Below are 14370 nucleotides of genomic sequence, written 5' to 3'. Positions count from 1 at the left end.
TTACATTATTACAGAATCCTTCATAAATCCCGTCCACGCTGACAGGATGGCTGTCATAGAGCGCCCCCTATAGCTTCAAAGGGGAGCTGCATGAGGCTCTAACTGAAGACCTGATCCCCTTAATGCTCAATACACCTTTGCAAAATAAGTGTAAACGCAAACAATGTCACCCTGTCACCAGTCCGTGTCACATGGCATCTCACGCATGCCAGATGCCAAGCCACCATCCACTAATAAATAATACAGAATTGCCTACCCTACAGCCAGTCACATGTTTGGATAAGTGGAGCGAATCTAAACAAAGCAGGAAGTCGAAAAAAATCCTAGCGAGTAGCCATGTTCAAAGTCGAAAGCAGCAAATGAAACCGTCAGGCACTTACCGAGACGCCCCAGCAGCTGCAGGCGGTTTTGGAGAGAGGCTGGTCTCTGTGCCCCCTCCCCCCTCGCAAAGCTTCCCCTCCTGAAGCTGGTGCTACGCTCCGGCGTGAGGCAGCAGCACCAGCTGGGGGGGGGGAACCTCAGCCGTGCGGCTGCATAACAGGGCCACTTAAATGCCGGAGGCGGCTCCCGAGGCTCCACCATGCCGCTATTAGGGCATCCAGCTGCTATATCTATATCTATATCTATATCTATATCTATATTATATTATATTACTCAACTGCTTTGAGAACGTCATTGAGAAAAACCTGCACGACATTACAATTTCCTTAAAAGGCATTTGTATCCAAAGCAATATTCAGCCAGTTGCTGAGAAATTAGGGGTTAAGGGTGTCACTTAAGGGCCCAGTGGTGAAAAACGACCTGCGTCTCACAGGCACAGCGCCCCCAAGCTGTCACTGCGACCCTCAGCGGGATGACATGAGATCATTAGCCTATCAGTTTCATGGCTCAATATGAGCATGAAGTTACACATACATGTCCCCCCTCTCGATGCGACTAGTGCAGACTAACGTCTAAATCATCCGCGCGGAATCTGGGGGGCGGCTGCTCACAGTCTAGGCTTGGCCCGCACCGCAGGGGGCTCTTTGCGAGGCGTCGTCGGCGAGGAGTCTGCAGGCGCCTCTGGGGAAGGAAGGGGGTCCTCTGGGGGGGGGCTGTCCGGCTCGTCCTCGGGCAGCTTGAAGTGCACTCGCAGGCCCGTGCGCGAGTTGGTGCGCGACTCGCTCTGGTTCAGCAGCCGGGGCTTCAGGCAGGAGCTGGGGGCGTCTGCAGCCGAGGGGGGGAGCCAGGGTTCAGCCTGGTCTGTCGGGGCTGCCTGTGGTCTGGGCTTCGGGCCGGCGGCGGCCTCCGGGGGGCTGACGCTCGGCCGGGGTGGTCCCTGGCTGCCCTGGGCTTCATCCGCCCTGGCCTTCAGGCCCAGAGCCACAGAGCTGGGTGGGAGGCTTTTGCAGAAGGGCTCGCCGGGACGGGCCAGGGTGTGCTGACTGAAGACGTCTGGCGAGAGGAAGCTGGATGGCGAGTCGTGGTGGTGAAGAAGCCCCCCCTCAGCCCTGGGGAGGAGCTCGTTATGATGGGTATGGGAGCCTTCCAGCCAGGGGAGGGGCTTGTTATGATTGACATTCATGTCCTCCAACTTGGGGAGGGGCTTGTTATGATTGACATTCATATCCTCCAATCGGGGGAGGGGCTTGTTATGATTAACATTCATGTCCTCCAATCTGGGGAGGGGCTTGCTATGATTGACATTCCCATCCTCCAACCTTGAGTTTAAGCTTAAAGTAAAAGGGTCGGTGCTGCCGATTGCTGGGTGTGGCTCATTTTGATTAATAACAGTCCCTTCAGTGACGGCCATCGTGCTGAAGGTAAGAGCATCATCCCTCGCAGAGCTGTGACCCATCAGAGCTACATCTGCAGGGACCTTCAGGCTGCTGGAATCTGCAGATATGGGTCCGGTTCTGACACGCTGAGCGGATTCTGCCAGCACAGTGACTCTGTCTTTGCCGCCACCGTCTTCATAACCTAATGAGGGGAAAATGAGCAGAGTTGGCTGCATGCCAGCTGTGAGCCTGTCATGTTCCATTCGCCTCAGTTTAGATACAAGCCTCTGCTATTTAATGTCAAAGTCACGTAAACGGATCATACAGGACCATGTCAGCAAGTGCCTTACAAATGCACAATATCTCAGATTTCACTAATTTAATTTGAGCTTGATTGCTTACATACAGTACATGCCGGGTCGGCAGATCTGGTGTGACACACACTGTCAGACTCACGCTCATGCTACAAATCTCACGACACACCTGTATTATTTCATTTTAAACCTAAAATTAGCTACATCCCTACAGATTATTTACCAGGTAATAAAACTGTTACATACATGTAAATGTGCGCGTTTGTGTGTGCAGACTTGTTTTGAAATGAAAATCTCACTCTGGCCAAAGTTGGCAGTATTTTGGGATATTAATCCAGTCCTTCTCAACCCAGTCGGTCCACACTTTTCCTCACACCCTGTAGCAGGTGTTCAGCGCTGTTTGGTTTGTTTGGTTCGTTCTTGATCGTTTGGTTCAGGTGAGCAGTGAGCAGGAAAGGAATCAAAATGTGGACTGTCCGGGGTTCCTAAGGACCGGGCGGAGTCGTGCAGAAGGGTAACGGCATGCTGTGTCAGGAGGGAGCAGCACGATTCGAGGGCCATACCCTTCACCTGCAGGTAAGCGACACTCGACACTGAGCCGTATTTGTTTTTTGCCGTGCAGGTGAATGTTCCAGAATCTTCCGGGAAGACTTCAGCTATTACCAGGGTGCATATCTCCTCTGAAGGCAAAACAAAAAGGTCAAGTAAAAATATATTACTATCAGCAGCCATTGTTCCCTCACAGTTAGTTAGCAATATGATCATCACCTGGAAATGTAAGCCAACTCACGAGTATTGTTGCCATAGAATATTCCAGACAGTTTAGTCACTATATGTGATATAAGAAGGTACTCCTACGGGACGCCGTCTAGGAACCATCAGGTTTATCGTCCAAATTCTGAATCACTTTGCCAGCTCTTCCTTTATGTTGGCTGACTAACAAACAATTACATTTTCTTTTCATTCTTTTAACCACAAAACGTACCATGTTTGCTTTCTTTTCAGTAGTTTTAACCTTCTAAAGTTGTAACCAAAAACGTTGTGTAAATTGTGCCTTAATTCTGTGTTCACACTCGCGCATCCACAGCTTACACCCAGATGTGACTTTCGAAAGTATCCATCTGATTAGATCTGGAATCCTGTCTGGTGTTTGTGGTCGCCACGGAGACAGCGGACTTTCATGTGCTGTTTAGGGCTCTGTTTGCAGCTCTGAAGGAGCTTCACGCCCGTATATGGCTGTGCAGCGGAGAGACGGAGGCCTCGTCCGCATCTCAGAGAGCTCTCAAACATCTCGCCTGCAGCGGATGGCTGATCAGAAAATCAGTAATTGCACTACAACTCATCACGATTCTCCAACCATTTTTAAATATTGAAATCATATTTTAAACTTATTATTTTGTTTGCTGTAATTGTGACAGATTCATAGAGGGGGGAATGGAGGAGTCAGCAGAGTGGGGGGGTTGCTGAATATGCCATCTGTTGTCCAGCCCTTGCATCAACACAGCATTTTCCTGTACAGTCTCCCATAACCCCCATGTAGTTAAAAGTAGTTTCCCACAGAGTTTCCCAATCTATCTCCCCTGCCTTTTAACAGGCAGCCATCTCCCATATGGATCCTGCACCTCCGTCACGCTCTCCCTGCTCCCTGAACGTACCTGATTCGGCCATGAACCTCGGCTCTGAAAGGAAACATAGCAGGGGGTTACTCAAACAGGGGGCTACTCAAGCAGGGGGTTACTCAAACAGGGGGTTACTCAAACAGGGGGCTACTGAAACAGAGGGCTACTCAAAGAGGGGGCTACTGAAGCAGGGGGTTACTCAAACAGGGGGTTACTCAAACAGGGGGCTACTGAAGCAGGGGGTTACTCAAACAGGGGGCTACACAAGCAGGGGGTTATTCAAGCAGGAGGTTACTCTAACAGGGGGCTACTCAAACAGGGGGCTACTGAAACAGGGGGTTACTCAAACAGGGGGTTACTCAAACATGGGGCTACTCAAACAGGGGGTTACTCAAACAGGGGGCTACTGAAGCAGGGGGTTACTCAAACAGGGGGCTACACAAGCAGGGGGTTATTCAAGCAGGGGGTTACTCTAACAGGGGGCTACTCAAACAGGGGGCTACTCAAATTACTTTGAATGAAAGAACAAAGTATTGATTTGAATTATGTGCAAATCACACTATTCAAAATAAAAGACCTATTATTAAATGCAACATAACCAAATCAATTCTGAACACAAGAATAACTTTATTTTGATATTATTTTCTAAAACTATGTCTAAGAAAGTATGTGCTTGGCCTAATATTTATGTAGACTACACTGGCCGCAATACATAAGGCAGCTACTAACGTAGATGACTGATCACTGCAAAGTAATCAGTGCTGTTAAACCCAGAAAGAGCCAAGTAGATGGCTGACAAGCTGAGACACATCAGCTCCTTCTGGGGCAGATCTGTGACTGGGACCCGAAGTCCTCTGGAGTTGTGTTTATGCTCAAAGTCAGCCTGCTGCTTTGGCAGAGATGTGACACACAACACAGCGCAAGAAGCAGTGTGACTGGGCATACTCTTCTGGAGGATCCTGAAATCGGGGGAGTCGTCCACCATGGTCCCTTCTCTGTACCACTCCACATGGGGGGAGGGAACCCCCTTCACGCGGCATTCCAGCACCACCAGCTGGCCCTCGAAGGCAACGATGTCCTGCAGGTTCTGCAGCGGACGCAGGCCACAGAAGCGCCTGTGTCACCTCATGCTTTTACACGTGTTCAGGCTCCTTCTAAATAGTTTGCACCGGTGCAGCTTTTTCTCCCGACTGCTGTGCATTTCCGCCACGACTGTCATGGGTGAAGCGCCGGAGACTCAACGAAACATAGAGAGCTAATGGAACGCAAGCTGATAGTGCCATCTGGTGGCTGACTGCGGTTTTACAAATTCAGAATTCATTCAGAATCATTCATTCATTTGTTCACTTTTGATGCATGGTCATTTTGGACAATATATTATATGCAACTTTGATTATGATACTACATATTTCTTACACATATTTCATATGTCATTGTGAATTATACTAAATTTTAGTGATATCATATTTGCTATACATCAGTACACCTCTGGGTGGTGAGAGAGAGGCTCTCTAGGTTGAGAACCACATGTTCTATTTCTCTGGAACGGCAGTGTATTACCTTCGTAAAGACAGGAGCGCTCATTAGAACCATTCCGTCCAGACTTTGTGGGTAGCTAACGGCGTTTTCATTCTGGATGAAGATGACAGAGTAGGTGCACGCAACACAACTGCATTAGCTGTAATCTCACAAAACTATTTGTTTATCAATTGAATTTTATCATAAAATAATACATCAGATATTATCGGCCTGTAGAGGGCACTACTACCTCCTGTAAAGGAGTCGGGGGGTTCACCATCTGTGCTGGTGGGGAGCTGGAGACGTCCTGCACAGGCGACTGCACAGTGAAGGGGGGGGTGGGTGGTGTGACGGAGGGGGGGTCTTCCTCAGGAGCTGGGGGGGCCCTGGAGGGCGGGGGTGCTGCTGGTACGGACTGCGATGGCTTTCTCTGTGGCCTGCATTTGTACACAAAGCCCAGTATGAACACCCAAGGGTTTCTCAGTGGGGGAGTACCAGTGCCCCCTGGTGGCGAGAACTCACTGTGCGGCGTGCTCAGGGCGGTGATCCCCGTCTGAGTCAGAAGACGACGCCCCTGAGGAACACACATGATAAAATTTACCCCTCGGCTGCGCCCTCCCCCCCACCCCACCCTGCTCTGCTCCATTCCTCTCATGTTCCTGTGCGATTCTGGAGCTCAGAGACGCCGCACCTCCCATTGAGCATTACCTTCTATGTAGATCTCTGCCGACGTGGAGTCGGTGCCGTAGATGTTGGAGGCGAAGCAGGAGTAGCGGCCCGTGTCCTCCTCAAAGGCCTCTGTGATGATGAGGGAGTGCAGCTCGCCGTCAATTGAGATCTGGATGTCTGGGCTGCTCTCAAGCTCCTTGCCCTCGCAGAACCACCTGCAGTTGAAGGTCACGCGTTACAGGCCAATGCCGGAGCCATCTTTAGCCAATGATGTGTTGTGAATCAGTGAGTGACAGGAGAGGGGCCAGTCTGCTTTCAGCTTGGGTCAGAGTCCCTGTCACCCTTCGCCACGGACACAGCCCTGAAAGCGAGCCGGCGTCTACACTAGCATTTGGACAAACTTCTACCAGAGCAGCGCTCCCAGTGTCCGCTCTCTGTACATAACCTGCATGGCTGTACATATGCTTATTACTGTAAATATTTTTATTGTTTGTTTGTTGGATGTATGATCAATTGAACAAAGAGCAGATGCCATTAACTAGCTTGCATGGTGGCCCCTGAGAAGCCACGTGGGGCGCACTGCATGTACTGCACATGGACCCTTACATGGTGAGATGTGGGGGGCACTGCACGAACCGCACATGGATCCTTACATGGTGAGATGTGGGGCGCACTGCACATTGATCCTTACATGGTGAGATGTGGGGCGCACTGCACATTGATCCTTACATGGTGAGATGTGGGGCGCACTGCACATTGATCCTTACATGGTGAGATGTGAGGCGCACTGCACGAACTGCACATGGATCCTTACATGGTGAGATGTGGGCCGCACTGCACGAACCGCACATGGATCCTTACATGGTGAGATGTGGGCCGCACTGCACGAACCGCACATGGATCCTTACATGGTGAGATGTGGGCCGCACTGCACGAACCGCACATGGATCCTTACATGGTGAGATGTGGGGCGCACTGCACGAAACGCACATGGATCCTTACATGGTGAGATGTGGGGCGCACTGCACGAACCGCACATGGATCCTTACATGGTGAGATGTGGGCCGCACTGCATGAACCGCACATGGATCCTTACATGGTGAGATGTGGGGCGCACTTCACGAACCGCACATGGATCCTTACATGGTGAGATGTGGGGCGCACTGCACGAACCGCACATGGATCCTTACATGGTGAGATGTGGAATTTGGAATGCTGACTGTCCTCGGCCCATGGTCAGATACGGCGTTCACAGGTGACCTCTGACAAACAGCTAATACACCATCACACTATTACGCAGTCAGGGTCACGCCAAGGTGCGGGGCGAACACGAGCAGTGCGTCCGTAGTAGGAGGTGAACATCCACGGTTTGGAGTCACCTGTTAGCCTGACCTTTGACCTTTGGGGGGGGGGCAGGCACTGAAGTTCCTCACAAACTCCACATTTGGACCCAGAGAGTGACTGAGAGCCCCAGGCTTCCATGAGACAGACCTCTTGCAGTGTGCTTATAACAAGAGACCCACAAAGGCATTTTATAGGGTTTCAATTCAAAACTACACATTATTACAGCAAAACCATCTAAAGTACTGGCAGGAATCAAGGTGTATTTTTATCAAGTGATTAAACAGGTTTCAGGTGCAATATTTGCCCACTTGGCTTTAAGAAATGTGAGGTGCTACACCTGTCCTGCCGTGTGGCCTGAATGTTAACACCTAAGAGACAAGTAGGCCACGCCTCTTCCAGCATGCCCCAGGCTCTGTGCCCTTCCCAGCATGCCCCAGGCTCGGTGCCTTCCCAGCATGGCCCAGGCTCTGTGCCCTTCCCAGCATGCTCCGGGCTCGGTGCCTTCCCAGCATGCCCTAGGCTCTGCACCCTTCCCAGCATACTCCAGGCTCTGTGCCCTTCCCAGCATGCCCCAGGCTCGGTGCCTTCCCAGCATGCCCCAGGCTCAGTGCCTTCCCAGCATGCCCCAGGCTCTGTGCCCTCCATACTTGACTTTAAGAATGGGCCATTCCCACTGATCAGCTAATGTAGGGGTCCGTAGTGATGAGAGATCAGCATAGACCTTTGGAAGAGACCACTATCCTTTTCTTTTAAACACTCAACCGGGGTGAAGACTGCCTTAACACAGCCACCAGCCCCCCTACCCCGGCAGGTAACTGATGAAGCTCCTACTGCAAGAAGGTTCCCGCACCCACTGTAAGGTCATGTAGTCTTTGCTCACAAACCAGTATAACCCTTACACCTATCAATGAATGGTTTGTCTAGCATAGTATAAGCTTACTGAAGGTTACAAAATTCACAGCAGCGTCACAAAATTTCCATCTGCACAACAGACCAGATGTATCTTCATCTAGTCTCAATACAAATCCTGCAGCTGTAGGTATGTCTCAAAGTCACACGTCGAATGGCACACGTGCTGGGTAAGAGCCCTATGGCAGAGCGTGTCCTGTAGGCTGGGGGAAGAGCCCTGCGGCAGAGCGTGTCCTGTAGGCTGGGGGAAGAGCCCTGCGGCAGAGCGTGTCCTGTAGGCTGGGGGAAGAGCCCTGCGGCAGAGCGTGTCCTGTAGGCTGGGGGAAGAGCCCTGCGGCAGAGCATGTCCTGCAGGCCAAAAGCAGGGCTTTGCTTGTGTCTCGGTTGTTTATACGGGACTCTAAGCTGAAGGAGATCCCTGGGATATCATGGCGAGGTGTCATGCGGTGTCCTGTTACATTTCTCATGAGTAAGGGTCTAATTTGAAGTGCTGAGCTGGCCGAGCAGAGCAACGCTGTTACCGCGGCACCAGCATCTGTCAGTGTTTGTTGGAAACTCGGCTTGTTAAAATAACCCAACAAAACCATCAATGGCTGATTATTAAACTGAGTTCCACGGGTAACCAAAACTCACCCAAACACAGGAGTTCTGGCTCATGTCCTGTAATCAGTAAGACCAATCGGCAGCTTTCAAATATATATTAAAGTGGCCTTAAATCTGAAAGTTTATGGTATTATTTGGTATTGTGAATATGTTGCTACCCGCTCAACCCTGTAGTTTAACTACAAAGTTGTTCTCAAAATAATAAATGTAAGTGTGAGTCTCATAATGTGTATAATTTTCATTTGTACATTCTTGTAAATTGTCTTGAAATCTTCTTGCATATTATATGTCATACCAGGGCACAGTCACCTGACCAGTAGAGATCTTTCTGATTCTGATTTAATGTTTTTTTTTTTCCCCCAAATGTCTCTGTCTCATGAATGCAGTGTGACAGTGTCGTCTGCCAGCCGTCCTGCCAGCCCAGGGCTCACTTTGGGCTCTCAGTAACGTGAGAGATTCTTCCACACAATCATTTAGGATCAAAGCAGCATTAATCCCACATCCAAGAGCATCTTCTGCATATAAAACAGCCTGTACATATTCCAGCATGAGGCTGACAAAACTTTAAGTAAAATCAGCATTAAAATAAATCGAGTCGACATACCTTACCCTACAAAATCTGTAAGAGAGGCTGATCTTGCTGAAATCTGTATGAGTTCAGAAAAATCTTCTGAGGTGAACCTTTCTTGAAGCTGCCAGAGGTCCAGGTCCTGCTTACGGGGCCGACTAGTGCGTCCAGCTTACTGAAGTGGCCTGCATTGTTGGGTGGGGGCTGGGGGGCCACTCAGTCGTCCATCTCTCAGTGTGACCTTTGCGGTTCACTACTGTGCCTGTCTGTTAAGTGCAGCGACGTAAGCGCGCGGCTCTTGCATACCTCAGCTCACAATCAGCCTTCTCCGTTTTAGCGCTGATTTCAGAAATCAGGGCCACGGGCCCAAATGGGAGGCGTCCAGCGATGGCCAGAGGCAGTTTTGCACAGGCGAGGCCTGACATCAGAAAGATCCGATGTTCCTGACATAACACTCTGAATGCCAGCTTTGCCTGTTGCACACACACTCACACACAGCTACAGCTGTCCCTGCGTATCGCCTGTCAGCTGCCTCATTCCTCATTCCTAAGCCACCCCCCCTCCCCCCCGCGTTTTGGTGCTTGGTACGACCCACCCACCCTGATGCTGTAACTTCTTTCTGCGCTGATATTTTGTATAAAAATACTATCAAATACTAACAAATTCCATGAAGTGACAAGTCAGTGATTCACACACAAACCACATTCTATGATGATGAGGAATTATAAGCTTTAACGTCACATCAGTTTTACCATTATAAGATTTTTGTTGACGTTATTTTAAAAGCACCCTGCACAGAAAGTCTGCACAAAATCAAAACATGTTGGTGGACATTTTACCGTGAATAGAGCGCCAGGCTCTTTGCTGTGATGGTCAGCTGGATTCCTAAATGATGCATTATAACAGCAATATATATTTTTTCACGTTCTCTAAATGAATCGTCTCTTATTTACATCATATTATAAACTCATGCCAAAGTTCTACACTGAAACAAAGGCACTGTACATGACAAACCAAAAGTAAGAGAATCGCTCCCACAGTATAGCAGCAACACAATCACCTACACACCCAGCAAAAATTATCCTTAATTTAATGACGCTTCCTCACACAAAAGCACCTGGGGGATTTGAAAAGCAGGTGAGATGTTCCTTGGAAGAACACAAAAGGTTGTAATGTCCCACTGCACAGCAAGACCGGAAACATAACGGGTTAGTGCTGCTTTGGTAATGTCAATCAGTGGTCAGGTGGTCAGGACCAAAGCCTTAACCAAGCAGATCAGAAACACTAGAAAGCCTTATACATTCTAAAGGATGGGCTCACAGTCTGAGCTGAACCAGAAGACAACGGTCTTTAAAGAGCCACTACATGGGAAAGTGTGAAGTGTAAAATGTGTAGGCTTAGGGTTAGGCTTTGGGTTAGGCTTAGGGTTAGACTTAGGGTTAGGGTTAGGCTTAGTGGACGTTCATTTTGGTCAAGTCTAGGAACGATGAAAGTATCTCCAAAACGTTCATACAGCCAGTAACATCACAACAGAAAACTACACTCTTCATCTGTTCCACCTGCATATACTGAGTATACTCTTTCATTTGATATGTTATAAACACCTTTCAAGAAGCTTGCCAGAGTGAAATGACTCTGGCGCTATGATACGCAGCATCAAATGTGTGCCATTAATGAAGAACAAATCCTCTTTATTAGAGTGTAAAATTAGTGTAACTGGCTGACTTGGGCAGAGACTTATCTTGTTACTATAGATCAAGCATGTCAGTATGGACCTCACCTTCCTGTTCTTGTATATATCCAAGAGCCTTCTCTCACCAAGCACAGGGCCCAGTTACTCTGCTTCTCTCACCAAGCACAGACCCAGTTACTCTGCTTCTCTCACCAAGCACAGGCCCAGGTACTCTGCTTCTCTCACCAAGCACAGGCCCAGGTACTCTGCTTCTCTCACCAAGCACAGGCCCAGGTACTCTGCTTCTCTCACCAAGCACAGGCCCAAGTACTCTGCTTCTCTCACCAAGCACAGGCCCAGGTACTCTGCTTCTCTCACCAAGCACAGGGCCCAGGTACTCTGCTTCTCTCAACAAACACAGGGCCCAGGTACTCTGCTTCTCTCACCAAGCACAGACCCAGGTACTCTGCTTCTCTCACCAAGCACAGGCCCAGGTACTCTGCTTCTCTCAACAAGCACAGGGCCCAGGTACTTTGCTTCTCTCACCAAGCACAGACCCAGGTACTCTGCTTCTCTCACCAAGCACAGGGCCCAGGTACTCTGCTTCTCTCACCAAGCATAGGCCCAGGTACTCTGCTTCTCTCACCAAGCATAGGCCCAGGTACTCTTCTTCTCTCAACAAACACAGGACCCAGGTACTCTGCTTCTCTCACCAAGCACAGGGCCCAGGTACTCTGCTTCTCTCACCAAGCACAGACCCAGGTACTCTGCTTCTCTCAACAAGCACAGGGCCCAGGTACTCTGCTTCTCTCACCAAGCACAGGGCCCAGGTACTCTGCTTCTCTCACCAAGCACAGACCCAGGTACTCTGCTTCTCTCACCAAGCACAGGCCCAGGTACTCTGCTTCTCTCACCAAGCACAGGGCCCAGGTACTCTGCTTCTCTCAACAAGCACAGACCCAAGTACTCTGCTTCTCTCAACAAACACAGGACCCAGGTACTCTGCTTCTCTCACCAAGCACAGGGCCCAGGTACTCTGCTTCTCTCACCAAGCACAGGTCCAAGTACTCTGCTTCTCTCACCAAGCACAGACCCAGCTACTAATCTGTGACTTAAAATTCTGACTCAGAACAGAATTCTGATAGCATTTCTTTTCTACTAATTCAAGCCTGTCAGAAATTTAACCCACTGAAAGCCGGATAGGGGATAGGCAGCCCCGATCCGGGATTGCCGGGATCCAGCAGGTTTTCCATCCTACCTGGTCTCTGATGAACCACGGCTAATCTCAGCCAGATAGAAACTCATCAGGTAGGATAGAAAGCCTGCTGGATTCCAGCCCTCCAGGATCAGGGTTTTCTACCTCAGCGTGACACCCTGAAAACAAAAATGGTGTCCGGTGCCTTGCCTGACTTCGGGGGTCGGACATCCCCTCACGATGCAGTCCAGTTGCACTTTGCTGCCCTCAGGAACCTCCCTGCTCTTCAGCTTCTGCAGGAACTGAGGTGGGTCCATGATAGACTCCTCAGTCTTCTGCGGCAGCGATGGCACAGACATACTTGCATTGCTCTTTGGTAGTCCAGCATCACACTGATCTTGCTGAGTGTCATGTTGACTAAGACTCACTGCTGCCACCTCCAGGGGAGACACCTGTACAGCTGGCTGGCCGGCGTAAGTGGACACAGGTCTCTCCCTGTCTTCCGCAGTGAAAGCGAAGGCCACCTCGTCTGGCTGGGCCTTAGTCTGGTACCTGCTCCGATGCGCCTTGCAAGCCCTCGGCCTGATCCTCTTGGAGCTATTAGCCTTAAAAAGCGATGACAATTCTTCTATGAAGTCAGCTGCCTTATTCAGAAACTCCTTCTTGGACTGAGCTTCCGGTCCATACGGGGTGTTGCGGGCCGGTTTTCGGACATCCTGAATGGGCTCCTTTTGGGTCCTATTATTCCTTATGATGTCATTTTCTCGGGCAGCTGTGTGGAGGACCTGCCTTTCTGGTGGTGCAGTCTCTGATGTTCCCTTCTTCTCAGAGGAAGCTGATACCTTTGAGGAGTTCACCAAAGGCACCTTCTCCTCAGCTCGCTCTTCTTGAGGACTTTGACTGATGGCTTGCTGTGCCAGATTAACACTTTTATCCAATTCTTCTTGACTCAGGAAAGCTGAGAGGTCTGGGAATTGATCCTGCCCCCCCACGTCTTCAGACCTCCCATAGAGGAGGTGCTGAGCTCCATCTGAATGATTCATCTCGCGGTGCCTCTGCTGGACTCTTGACTCTGCCAGGTAGCTCTCTCGACCAAGTCGAGGTGACGAACCGGAAGATTCCAGGCTGTTGTCTTGCATCCTGTAAAAATCGAGAAGGAATTATTCTTGACTAAATTTCACAGAGTAGCAGACCAAGTCACTGAAGAATGTATCTCAAGGCAGATTGTAATGAAAGGATAAGCGGCGCAAAATCCATCCAGTGAAATGCTGATCATTGAACAGATTCAGTAAAACTAGGGATGTGTGTCTCCATTTCTGAGGTGATGCGATACACATCTCCATGCATCGCCAATTATCTATGACGCGATACACATCTCCTTGCATCGCCAGTGATCCATGACGCAATACACATCTCCATGCATCGCCAATGATCTGACCCATTAAACATACATATGAAGCAACTACTACTGCGATACAATACAATACAGCCCTATTGCAGGGCAGTACGATTGGATGTGATTCGATGCTCGCCGGACACGCCTCCATCTTGGCTGAGAGACTTGCATAAGATTGGCCATGACAGCATGTGAGAGCTGGAGATGAGAGGGTGCACTTGAGGAACAGTTTAGAGAGGGGGAATCAGTTTCAATATAAAATTTTAGGGCTTCTACTAATAATTAAATATTAATATTAATTAAACCCTGGCTGTGTGTTGCCTGATAACTCCGGTCATGCTAATCTGCGTCGTGTTGTGGAATGTTGGTGATGTGACACGGTGTGCTGAGGGAGTCGCTGGTCCAGGTGCCGGCAGGAACCGTGATGACAGTCCCACTTCAGGTGTTCTGACCCGGCGGGGAGCGCATTATGACGGAGAGGTACAGCCTGCAGGTGAATATGACTTAAACAACAAAGTAACACTAAGGACCAGCTTGTAGACCTATATCTTAAAAAAGTTTTTTTTTAAGAATAAAAAAAAAAGCAAATCAAAAAACAAACAAACGTTGCGCTTATTACAGATCCTACCTCACTTTCCCATAAACGAGAGAAGCCGATGCTGGTTCTTCTCCCCTCAGAGACACAAAACACATCTTGCGATTGTGTCACAAATGACATTTTTCAGTGCTGACTTCATAAAACATGGGCAAATACAACAAAATTATAACAAAGGAATATTTGACCATTTTACCGTCTTTTTGCTTAG

General features: G+C 49.4%; 1 protein-coding gene across 6 annotated transcripts in view; it reads right to left on the bottom strand.

The window, feature by feature from the left end:
* The window catches only part of mypn (myopalladin), a 30300-nt gene that overhangs the window by 14625 nt on the left and 1305 nt on the right, over positions 1-14370 (bottom strand). For 3 of the 6 annotated variants that reach the window (XM_023833753.2, XM_023833749.2, XM_023833752.2), the window contains exons 2-10: positions 12379-13308; positions 5917-6092; positions 5731-5782; positions 5456-5645; positions 5251-5322; positions 4636-4777; positions 3727-3750; positions 2635-2751; positions 993-1959 (exon numbers count right to left, since the gene is read on the bottom strand). In XM_023833753.2, coding sequence (XP_023689521.2) covers positions 993-1959; positions 2635-2751; positions 3727-3750; positions 4636-4777; positions 5251-5322; positions 5456-5645; positions 5731-5782; positions 5917-6092; positions 12379-13307 — 2669 coding nt within the window. In that variant the 5' untranslated portion in view covers position 13308. The remainder of the gene's footprint in view (positions 1-992; positions 1960-2634; positions 2752-3726; positions 3751-4635; positions 4778-5250; positions 5323-5455; positions 5646-5730; positions 5783-5916; positions 6093-12378; positions 13309-14370) is intronic. The other 3 variants (XM_023833751.2, XM_023833755.2, XM_023833750.2) reach the window with 2 other exon arrangements.

This window comes from Paramormyrops kingsleyae, chromosome 3 (genome assembly GCF_048594095.1).
Source record: "Paramormyrops kingsleyae isolate MSU_618 chromosome 3, PKINGS_0.4, whole genome shotgun sequence".
NCBI classification, from domain to species: domain Eukaryota; kingdom Metazoa; phylum Chordata; class Actinopteri; order Osteoglossiformes; family Mormyridae; genus Paramormyrops; species Paramormyrops kingsleyae.
The sequence above is the reverse complement of the archived record's forward strand: the minus strand, read 5'-3'. Positions and strand labels throughout refer to the sequence as shown.